General features: G+C 29.9%; 2 protein-coding genes across 6 annotated transcripts; one reads left to right on the top strand and one right to left on the bottom strand.

The window, feature by feature from the left end:
- Positions 1-4,776: 4,776 nt before the first annotated feature.
- LOC112759012 (probable 3-deoxy-D-manno-octulosonic acid transferase, mitochondrial) lies at positions 4,777-11,288 on the bottom strand. Of its 5 annotated transcripts, none has more exons than XR_011874890.1 (12): positions 10,937-11,288; positions 10,128-10,170; positions 9,807-9,929; positions 9,422-9,541; positions 9,258-9,336; positions 9,013-9,129; positions 8,540-8,637; positions 8,059-8,149; positions 7,002-7,165; positions 6,853-6,923; positions 6,638-6,763; positions 4,777-5,373 (listed from the first exon to the last, which is right to left on the bottom strand). XR_011874890.1 is itself a non-coding variant. In XM_025807832.3 (12 exons), the coding sequence occupies exons 1-12, from the start codon at positions 11,233-11,235 to the stop codon at positions 5,335-5,337; spliced, it is 1,326 nt and encodes a 441-aa protein (XP_025663617.1). In that variant the 5' UTR covers positions 11,236-11,288; the 3' UTR covers positions 4,777-5,334. The 5 variants fall into 5 exon arrangements, 3 of the variants coding, with proteins under 3 accessions (XP_025663617.1, XP_025663608.1, XP_072078359.1); XM_025807832.3 differs by having other exon boundaries at positions 7,002-7,121; XR_011874889.1 differs by lacking the exon at positions 4,777-5,373 and having other exon boundaries at positions 6,492-6,763.
- LOC140177668 (auxin-induced protein 15A-like) lies at positions 4,938-5,306 on the top strand. The gene has a single exon (XM_072210818.1). It carries the CDS (start codon positions 4,938-4,940, stop codon positions 5,304-5,306), a length of 369 nt encoding a protein of 122 aa, XP_072066919.1.
- Positions 11,289-12,565: the final 1,277 nt, after the last annotated feature.

The following is a 12,565-nucleotide window of genomic DNA, read 5'->3' as shown; positions in this document are numbered from 1 at the left end:
TTATTTTAATCCTTTGTTATTTATAAAATTTGAACCTGAAAAACAATTATTTATTTTTTTGTGCTTTGACAACAATAAAATTTAAAATTAGAATTATATATATATATTATTTAATTTATTTTTAATATATATTTTGTATTTTAATATATATTATATACAGATGACTAATTTGATAACTAATTTTCGGTGTACACATAATATAATTATTACTAATTTTATAATTTTATAACATTAATAAATAGTTTTATGAAATAAAAGACACGTCATTGTCAACTCAACGAAAATAAAAGAACCATTTGTCTGTAATGTGTATCTCTTCTAATATTTTAGATACTCGAATAATTAAAAGAACCATCAATAAACTTCAAAATGAATGTTATAAGTACATTATTGTCCTCTTATTGAAAAATGAATATTATTTAAGGATAATTTTTCCTTTAATTAAGTTATAAAAATAATGTAACTATAAAAGCAGTTAAAAAACAAAATCAATATTATTTTCAAAGCAAAAGAAAAGTTAATAGATAAGTGAGGGGTGATGGACCATATATATATATATATATAGTTCTTCTACACCTGATGAATTGTCATTGAACTTTTTTTTTAAAGAGATCAAAGTGGTTTGCTTCTCTTTCTTCTTTCGTTTATTGGTACACTTTATTGGATAATTAAAGTGTAGCAATTAGAATCTTTTTGTTTTTTCTGTATTTTAGAATTAAAAATATTATTCAAATATATTTTTTGTGGTCATCTTTAAATGTTTATATATTGTACCTATTAAAATACTTGACATTTTTTGTCAAACAGTTCTTATAGTAATAAATGAGCAAAATATATAAACACCTAAAGGTGTTCCCCCAAAAAATATTTAAATAACACTGTTGTTTTAAATTCTCTTTACAACCCTTAAAAAACAGTAGCTGATTTTATCATCTACTTGACGATATATAACATATAATACTATATTACCAGCAAAAATATATAAATTAAACTATAGTGTAACAGCTAGTATGATTAGTTACTTTATCCATTATTTAAAATTTAAAGCATCAAAAAAAATATAATATATTTAAATTTCTAATAAAGGAATTAATTAATTATGAGTATGTAACTTTTATTTTGTTGACAAAATGGGAGATCTAACTAAGAAAGCGGCAGATAGAGACATGTGAAGGGATTGTTAGTTGTTAATATATCACTCATCTGAACCTTGCTGTTCAACAATAGTAGTATGCCAAAAAGTTTAATTAAGATGTGGATATATTATTTCTTGCTAGCTAGTGTAAACTGAAAAAAAATGAAGAATTAAAAAAAAAGTATTCTTTGTCTATAAATCAATTTTTTCCAATTTAGTTATTCCATTTACTTGAATGATCTCTTAATTTGTAATGATTATATCACACATAATTTACTAAAAGATGCTTTTTCTGTCAAAACAATAATATAATTATTTTATGAAATTATGTAATGTTTACAATATTCTAGCTAATACACATATTAAAATCTTAAAAAATATAATATAGAATTTTCAAAAATTATTTTTAATATAGAGATAAAGATGGTATTTTGAGTTGAATATTGATATTTGAAGTGTATTACAGTATTTTGAATATGTAAAAAAGGTATCCAACATGCATCCTACGTGTTGACCAGAATGTTGATACATGTACAACACGCACTCTGTTTGTTATCAGGATGATGATACATGTCCAACGCACATCTTACGTATTGACTCTCCACTTACAAAATCTACACACCTATAATTACGCCAAATAATATCATTTTCAACAAAAACACATTTTTTTCATATAAAAAAAATTAGCCTAGAATTTGTGGATGGGAAAAATTTGCATATCTAAGTTAGAGATAGCTACTAGCATGTGTTTTGGATTTGAATAGAGTAGTACCAAGTCCATGTGAGATCTTCATATAGTGCCTAGACCAAGGTGGAGAACAAGAAAAGGGTTATAGCTATCCAAAAAAGTTGTCACTAGTCTATGTTGCACATGTTAATTTGCTATTTCCATGTTAAGACCTTTAGGTACACCTTTGGAAAGTGATAATCTTCCTTAGCCCCTAGTTCCAAAGATAAGTGTATTTTTTAATAGAATTTCCATGAATTGGTCCAAGACTAGGACCTTAATTTAATACTTAGGAAAAACACCAACATGACCAAACAAAAATTAGGACAAGAAAAGGAAAACACACATTGTTGCAAGTGCTCGTGTTACCCTTATACCATTGTGTTTTTCTTACATATTCCTTATTTTTCAAACTAGTTTTTCATATTATAGTTTATGAACATGGAAAATAAAAAGAAGGAAAAAAAAAAGAAGGTTAATGGTTACCGACTAAAGAATTTCTCATATGATAATGAAGTGTCATAGATACAATTACGTATTTGTTAATGCTACTCACACACTTTCTGGTACATATCTAATCTAAAATTGGAGATGGTTAAATAAAACCTTCACATGGTAATTGGTCCTCAATGTCTATGTTATTATATAGCTAAGAGCCAAGTGAGCTACCATTATTTATTGGGCTTTATTAAGCTCCTTCTAGTTTCATCACATTTGATATATAAGAACATATATTCTTGTACATCATTTTCTATTTTAAACATCTATTTATACACAAACTTTATTTATTAATTTTAAACGTTTACATCATCAACTCCACATTTCAATAATTGAGGATCACTTTCATTCTCAATTTAGGCAATGCTATTTACACTTTTTTCGTAAAGATGGAGGGATAATCCTTCAGAGCTCTTTGGTTTTAATTATTTAGTTAACAAGAGCAAGAATTTAACATAATACAGTTAAAAAAAAAAAACCCTTTATGCAATAATTAATAAGATGTTTAAAAGAATTCATTAAAAAGATAAGTTATCTCTATAAATACAAATAAAGTTAAAAGTTTAGCTAATATGTGTACAATTAAAAAATTTATAAAAAATATAAAGTTTAAGTTTCCAATATATTTATTAAAATAAAAAACTTTAAAACTTCTACTAAATAATAACCTTAACATAGGACCAATTTTAGTTAAACTCTAAAGTTTACCTATGTATACTTCTAACTAATTTTGGACCATTGCCCCAAACTATCCAGTATGGACAATGACTATTAATCTCTAATCTCAAGACATTACTCTCCATACACATAGTTAAGGAGTCAAATTTTTCACTAGATGCTTAAAGATAATTGTTATGGTTTGGTATTGTTGGCCTTTAAGACTGTTTTTTTAAGAGAAGACTAAAACTGAAAGATAGAAATTAGAATATTAAAATTAAATTAATTTTAGTATCTTTGATGTAAAATATATAAAATTAAATTATGTTTTAGTATTTTATTTGATTTAAGATAAATATAAAAATAAAATAAAAATATTTACTAAAATACTTTTAATTGTTAAAAAAAATGTTAAAACTTCAATCTTCGTTCCCATAATTTTCAGTCACTTGTATTATCATTTTCGGAAATACTGAAAAGACCATAATTTTAATTTTAGTTTTTGACTACCAAACGCAATACTAACTTCAATCTCCCGATTTTAATTTCAGTTTCTGGAAACAAACACTACTTAAATGAATCGTTATATATGATATATGATGCAATATACAAATACAATGGCAAGAGGCCTCCAAAGTGATGAAAATAAATTTGGCGAATGATGATTCTTACTGAAACATGAGGTTGTGTTATATTGTCGGTCCCAATGCATTAACATTTAACAATAACATGTGAGGACACATGAGACACAGAGAAAAAGAAGCACACCAACTCTGAACTAACAACACTAATGGTACGTTTTCCTGGAATTGGTGCCATTTCCGTATACTTTTCCATTTCGTTTTGGGATAATCCTTGTGATTTAAACAGTACATTTAGGTTTATTGTGTACTAGTTTATGAAAAAATAATAATAATAAATTGTCAGTTACTGTTTGAAACAATGTTATTGATTAGGTGCAAAACATAGATCACGTTTCCTCGGTCCCTACTAGTCGGCAATTACCTTTACGGCATTGATCATTTTTTATTATATAGGCATAGTTATTCTCTTCTAATATATATTCAAATTTATAGGATTTAATAAGATATTAATAATGCAAAATTTTTTCATGACTATCCAATTATATTAATCCTTATTAGTGGTTAAATTTATAGTTTGGGTTCTTAAGGTTCATTTCAAAGTCAATAATTTAACCACTAATAACCAACAAGGATTAATATAAGAATTACTCAAAAAATAAAACTTGTGAAATTATATGTTAAAGGGGAACTTACATCTTCAAATTGAATTGGTGTGTTATTAGTTTAATAATTCAGCAACTTTCATGGTTAGTCCATACTTCCCGAAAGGTAATTAGTTGTTGGCTCTTAGTTGATGGATACCTGAAAGTTTACACCTAGTAAACCAAAAACAAATTTGGATAATTCAAAGTTCTTATAATAAAATTTGGATACTGGTTAAAACAGAAAAAATAAAGCAAAAAACCAAAAAGGATCGAGTTAGGAAAGATAACAAAATGATCAGCAAAAGCACAGAGTTGTGCCACTCCAAAATCATTAATAAGAGGCAACCAAATGCACTGTTTGTTAATTATTAATGACAAATTAAAGGAATCAATATAAAATATAAATAATGGAAACAGTAATGGCCTGGCAGCAGTGGGACAAAAAGGACTGCAGCAAACTACCATACCCAACCTTTGTCAAAATAATAATATTATGGATTTTGCTTCAGTCCTTTTCCTTAGCACACAATGTGTCTTCAATTTCATATCATAAAATGAAATATTAAAAGCGTATAATATAAATACAAGTATATGGTATGATTCATATATGCATATCACAACAATTAAGTCTACATACTCGATAGTCTACACCCCCAAAATAAGAACTTCAACCTCTTCATAAAAAAACAAGCATGGCTTGCATGTGGCTCAAGCAAGCTTGCAGTGGTGGCGGCTGTGGGAAGAAGCTTCCAGCCGATGTGCCACGAGGACACCTAGCCGTAACAGTTGGGGAAGCAAACCGGAGGTTCGTGATAAGGGCAGATTATTTGAACCATCCAGTACTACAACAATTGCTAGATCAATATGAAGGGCATGGATTCAACAAGAGTGGTCCTCTGTCTATACCTTGTGATGAGTTCCTCTTTGAGGACATAATTCAGTCCCTTAGAGGCGGTGGCACCGCAGCTGAATCACGTAGACCCTCTTGTCCCCATGTGCCAATGAAGGAGTCTACACCACTACTTCATAGCTTTGATAGCAAAAGGAGAAGTAGGAGCTAAAAAGCACTAAGGAGAACCAAATCTCTATTCAACTTTTTTCTTGAATGAAGCCTCCATTGAGGACAGTCTACAAGAACAGTTTCTTAGTAACTATGTTAGATTTACAAATAAAATCTGCAACCTACCCCCTTTTATTCAGTAGTCGAATTATATCACAAAAAGTACCCTTAGTACATTATATTGCATATGTAATTATATAATCTCTTCTTTTTTTTTCTCCCCCTTCACATTTATGATATGATCTGTGATGCATAAATACAGCTCATGATTATTAATATTATTACGACAGAGTAGAATATAGTCTTTAAGCTGGAAATAGAGGGAAAAGTGAAGGTTTTCAAAAGTGCACAATGGGCGGGCCAAAGATGTATCAGTGAATTAGGGACCATAAATAATCACCAGTAAATCTTGGTAGTTGACAGCAGAGGTCAAGATACAGCACAAGCTGAAGAGTTACCTATCTATCAAACCAAGTGTTTAATTTTTCTTCTCTTACAAACAAAACCAAGATTATAATGTGACAGATTGTGCTAGCAGCAAATTTTCTTGTTAGCTAAGTAAATTTCAGTGCCACCTGCCTACCTAGATAGTAGATACCTACCAGAGCAGGGTTCCATAATCCATAAGGGTTCAGAAAACCTTCATAGATTTGGATTTGATCAATGAGTAAATCTAATTCACCTTCAAAAATTAATTCAAGGAGTGAAAATTTGCCCATCACTTATAAAAAAGATTATGATCATATTTCCAAACAATGTGAAACTTCTAATAATTGCCCACCTTAAATTTGATTGTTATTCAGCCCATGAACTCAAAGGTTTTGAACTTTGAAGCATAAATTTAACAGTCAATATCAAATAAATTGTTTTATACATTGGTGACACTAAACTTAGAACCTCAAGTAAATCTCCCAAACCCCTAAACTCGTCCTTATGTACTTCATCAAGGTCTCATTTTTTAAGAAAAATAAAAAATCATAACACCACTCTACAATGGAAGTGAAAGTTACATCCTACTTACGATCTTCAAGTTCTAAACAGCAATAAGCTTCTAATATAAACAAAATAAATTTGATGAAAACTACAAAGCTTTAAGAAGTGTGAAGCTAATATGAAAAACAGAGAATGATTAACTTTATCTTCTATAATTTATAGCAATTTCTATTGAGATAATAAAAACCAATCATTCTAGGGAATGGGTTGCAATTTTATTATTCCTCTGTAGCAGGGATTAAATGAATTTAGTAAATAGGTATTCCTCGTTTTTCATATAATTTTAGTTTCCTATGCAGAAAATTTACTAAAGATCCGAGAATTTAGCAAATTCCATACGTTTGTGACAATGTCACTGGACAAACGAGAAAATGCTTCCTTTGCAGCTTTGCGATGTGCTTCCAATAGTGTTGCATTTGTCAAAAGCTGAATGAGAGTTTTTTCAAGCTCCATTTTTCCAGAGACCTACAAGTCCGCAATAATAGAGAACACTGTAAGAAAAATGCATACTGTGGTTATTTTCCAATGACATGCAAATAAGATGCCATTCCCACCTGAAGGACTGACAATGGATTCAATCGTTGCATTTCCAGCACCATGTGTGAGAAATGTCCAATATGACAACCTGAATCAATACTTTGTTCAAGTCACTGAAATTAAAATAACATGTTTTGAATTACATAAAAGGTCATACAAAATCAACCTGTCAAAACAGCACATCCAGCCGAAGCAGCTTCCGAGATATTATGGCCAGTTGAACCAGGGAGGAATGAACCCCCAATCACAGCGATTGGTGTTAACATATACAAGTGTCTTAATTCGCCTGCCAGATAGGGTGGTCAAGAATATATGTGATGGATGACTATCCTAAATAAGCATAAAAATCCCCATCAAAAACTCACTCAGGTACCCTTTACGCAAGTAATAGCCTTCAAATTGAAGTTCCATATTACTTAAAATCCGAGTAAACACCAAATTCAGTCTTTGTCCATTTTTACGAAGGACAAAGTGATCCCTATCCAAAAAAAGGGACACTTCGACCCTCAACCTTTTTATTTTGGGACAATACGATCCCTCTGTTAAAAAAATTAGTTAAATAATAATAAAAATTGGTTTTGTGGGGGTTTTATTTGTATTTTGTGGGAGTTTTAAACCTTCACAAAATTATTTTCAATAATATAGCTAATTACTACCACTACTACCACTACCTTCTTCATTTTCATTATTATGCCTCCTACTTCTATTATTTTTATTGATTTATCATCATCATCTCCTCTACCGTCATCATCACTAATACCAATATTATCAACATTAAAGTTCTCTTTTTTCATTTCTTATTCGATGTTATTTTTTTCTTTTAAAAAGTATTTGTACTATAATTACTATTTTTTTTGTGGCATCATTTTTATTGATAGTTTTTCTTCACTTTAACCACCATTGGTGAAGGAATTTTTCAAAAACAAACTTATTAATAGTTTGTGGAGGTTTAAAACCCCATAAAATGCAGATAAAATTCTCAAAAAATTAATTTTTATTATTATTTAAATAATTTTTTTAACAGATGGATCATATTGTTCCAAAATAAAAAGGTTGAGGATCGAAGTGTCCCTTTTTTTTAGACAGGGATCGCTTTGTCCTTCGTGAAAATGGACAAGGACCGGATTGGGTGTTTACTCTTAAAACCCAGCTTTCAAATTTGAATTTGCATAAGTGTGTTTCCATATATCATAGCATTTTATGTCGTGAAGAAAAAAACATACCCAGAGTGTCCACCACATATATGTTTGTTTCTGGCTTAAGCTTCTTATGTTGGGACCTCAAAATTACATTTTGTCCTTCCTTCTCCAGTTTCTGCACTATATCAAGTAGAAGCGTAATGAATTTGGAGATGACAAAATTATAAAAAAGAATGGCAAAATGTCATTATAATTTTTGCATAAGCAACATTTCTGTTGTATGAGAATGACTATGCGAAAGATTTACAAGTTAATTCCCATTCACATGCACCATGATTACAAACATAATTGAGTTGAGCTTTTAACATTTAAGAAGAACATAGCTGAAACCATATTTTGAGTTTGAACAAGTAATAACAAGGAGAAAAGGACAGTTGAAACATATTTTTAGTAACTTAGAATTTTACGCATCGATGATGGCATCAATATTGAATGAAGCCAAGGAGGGAATCAAGACATCCATAGCAAACATTTTTTAAGTCAAAGGATGGGATCAAAAGCTTACTTTGGCAATCTCACGCCCATGCTGTGGATGACGAGGGACAATAATAATCAATATATTAGGTTGCAGTTGCATAAGGGTAGTGTGAACTCCTAATATTACTGCAATCAAATCTTAATACATTACAACAAAGAAAGAACAGTGAATCACCAAAATACAGAGGGCAATGAATGAGATCCAGTTAACATATTAAGCTCATTCTGAATTAATCTAACAGGACGATCTATAAAAATATTTCAATTGCTAAGAATTAAAAATTATATAATAGTTAAATGAGGAAGAATATGAGAATATGAATAGCATATATGTTTAGTACTAGCATATGGAAAAAATTGAATCAACATTTATGTTATAATGCCCCTCACAGGTTTTTTATGCTACGAAAAATGTTTTAAGTGTTTCTTTGAACTCTGTTGGATAAACCAAAAAAAGTTATCGTGGAACAACGCCAAAGGTATAGAAAAAAAAAAACTAACTTTCTTCTTCTCCCCTATGAATGGAAGAAGCCATCCAAACCTGTTTGTGAGCAAGCTGTAATCTCAGATCATCTATACTTTTCCCCCCTCTTCCATTGACTCCAAAATCTTCTATTACTGAACAGAATGATAAATAAGACAAGCTTAGTACAGACCACTTCACCAATTCAATAAATCAACAATGGTGTAGCATACAACAAAAAACCGATATCAAATTTCAATTGAATAAGAAACTTAAGACTTACCGTACTTTAAATCACCAGAAAAGCTTATGATAGCAGGAGGAGCTTGCAGTAGCTGGAACCGGATGCCCTGCTCTGTACTCTATGACATTCAAAATCTTAACTGCCACCATCAAAGAAACAATAACATAAAAAATATTGGTGTCAAAAGATCTAGGGCTACATACCAATGGAGCAATCAAGGAAAATTTGGATAACATCAATGAAATTAGGGGTAGAAGCACTGGTCTTGACCAAACTTCAAAGGACTTTTCAGACATCCGAGCATTTAACAATGCCAGTGTTATCTGATGAGAATAAAAGAATATGTGAAAACCTGTTATATGATGCACTTGCAACATGCATAAGTGAACCATGCATATGTGCAAAGAAATTAATTGCTATTTGACCATTCTTTTTGTTTTAAAAAAAAAAAAGTAGGTCTCACATATTCGTTAACTACCATTTTCGAAGTAGGTTATCTAGTTCTAATTCTAGCGGATAGAGAATGAATCTATTCTTTGTAAGTGGTTGACGAGGGTATATCATGAGCCAAAGATAATAACTACTTACACCATTTTGGGAAGCATGCATGATAAGATTTGGCCAGAGTTCACTTTCCATCAGTATAATAGCTTTTGGTTTCCAGTAACGAAGGAATGAATCAATGGAACTAGGTGTATCAAGTGGAGAAAACTGCCAAATGTGAACAATTGAGAAAATCAAAACAATGTATTAATGCCTGATCTGAAAATTTGAAAGTAAGATATAGATCAAATGATTTCTTTATAAGCAAATTTAGGAACTGCTTCTCAAAATTTCAACTGGAAATAAAATTAATTCAACAAAAAAGAAGAGATTACTGCACCCATGTTAGCATTTCCAACATTTTACCTGAAAAATGATTTCACTTGGCAGCCAGTTCCTTAATACTTCACTGCATTACACCAAGAAACAAGTTTAGCCATGTTTCTTTCTCTACTAACAATGTCAAATTATCGGATATTCATTCATCTCCTTTAAGAAGCACCAACCCATCACCATAGCTAGCAGATGCCTATTTGATTAGAAAAATGATGCTCATGGAACATGGTTCACATTTCACTAGAATTTGGAAAAAGCATTATAAAATAACCAGATAAATGCAAAACTTATGCTTATGTCACAACTCACAAGTCCATCTTTTCAATAAGATTCTTGAAAAAACAAAACCTGGAAAACAACTAAATCTGTCTTCATTATTTAGCTTAATCTTTCTCTCTAACGTACTCTATGTCTAACCATTATGCTATACTCCATATACTTTTCTCTGCTCACAGGAAATTCTACACATCTTCACTAATCACTACACATAATTTGAAATTCTAAGATGTCTTGTCTCTTCCAGTTCCAAAATGATTTGATATCCCAACTTCAATTCATTTGTCACCCTATCCTTCACGCAAAATCAATCATACAAGAACCAATTTCCAACAACTGTTGAAAATCGCCATTTTTTGAAAAGTTTATCCAAACACAGAATAATCATAATCGTGAATCTGAAATTATGATACTTCCTAACATTTCAACATATTCAACTGCTAACTACACTTAGAAAGCAAAAGTAATTAATTCAAAATATGTCAATTTTTCTTCGAAGTTTTGCACGCATAAACAACTAAAAAGCATGCAAACAACGCAATTCGAATTAGAGTTTATCTTACAACGCAGACATAGTAGTGATTGTCATCAACACGTTCACGTTCGGCATCTTCCGAACGCACTCTCTGATCACTGGAACCGCCGCCATTCCTTCTCCTAATGACACAGCGTGAAACCACACCAGAGGTCCCGGTCGCCGTGGTAGGGAAGGGCGACCGAGTCGCTCCGGCCACCGGCAACGGTGGTCGAGGCCTCGGGAAATGCGCCACCTCAAGTGGAGCCGAATCAGCGGCGAGAGAGCGTAGGTTAAAGTTCTATATACGTTGTACAGTAGCAAACCCTTCTTCGTTGAATACGCCATTGCTGCTTCTTCAGCTTCAGCTACTACTACTACAGAAGGAAGTGTAATATTCGGTGGGCGAGGGTGTATGATAGAGGCCCAAGGAATAAGCACATTAATTGGGCCTATCGGCCCAATCAAGTGGAACACTTCTAATAACGGGCTCCAGACGTGTTTGGTTCGTAGACCCAAAAAAACTGTTTTTTTTTTCACCAAAAATTTGGTTTTTTATATTTTAATGAAAACAATTTATTTTGCAAATAAATATTGATACTTTTAGGGATAAATGCAAATTTTAAAATAATAATAAAAATTATAGACAATTGGTGAATTGGACAGATAGACAGTTACAAGCTTCAATTACGGATTGGAAAAACAAAATTGGTGCTTTGAGTTTATATTTTTTTCTCCCCTAAAGTTACTAGTGACATTCAAACTCAAGACCGATAAAAAAATTATGTCATTTGAATTTATATGTTTATTTTTTATTTTGATGATTTTGTGGAAAAAATAATAAAAATAATAAAAAATTCTGTTTTTTTTTTTATATATACAAAATTCTAATAACAAAAAACGTTAAAAAAATGAGAACACAAATCAAACACACTCTAAATAGCGCATAGTTATTTTTTCACATTCTAACTATGCAAATGAGAAAGAATGAAAGATAAATAATATGGAGGTCACTCAGATAAAGACGCTTAAAACGTCTTTTTTTAAAGATGTTTTCATGTTGTGTTTTAATTGGTTTCTGTATAATTTATTCGGTGTCCCTCATCATATATTATTAAATTTCTCAAAAGATTTTCTTTTCAAAAAGAATAAAAAATATTTAATTTGAACTGAAACAAAAAGGTAATAGATTAACTATTAGATTTTTTTTAAAAGATTATTTACATAAAAAAAAATATATCACATTCATCAATATATATATATATATATATATATATATATATATATATATATATATATATATATATATATATATATATATATATATATATATAACAAGCTCAAACCTCTTAAAATTTTTATAAATAAAAAAATAATTAATTTATATTTATACAATATATAAAATAATTACTATATTATTATTATATTATAGATTAAGATTCACTAATTTAAATTTTTTTTATTTTTAATATAAGCATTAGAAATAAATAAAATTTTTATAATTAAATATAGTGTAACAAAATATATATAATATTAATTAATTCTTAAAAAATTCTAAAAAAATAGTTTCTTTTATTTTTAGTAAAATAACTATTTATTAAAGTAGGCAAATTAATTATTTTCTTCTCATATACAATTTTTTTAAGACATAAAAGTAATTAATTAGAACATTGGTTAA

This window comes from Arachis hypogaea, chromosome 2, assembly GCF_003086295.3.
Source record: "Arachis hypogaea cultivar Tifrunner chromosome 2, arahy.Tifrunner.gnm2.J5K5, whole genome shotgun sequence".
Taxonomy (NCBI): Eukaryota; Viridiplantae; Streptophyta; class Magnoliopsida; order Fabales; family Fabaceae; genus Arachis; species Arachis hypogaea.
The sequence above is the reverse complement of the archived record's forward strand: the minus strand, read 5'-3'. Positions and strand labels throughout refer to the sequence as shown.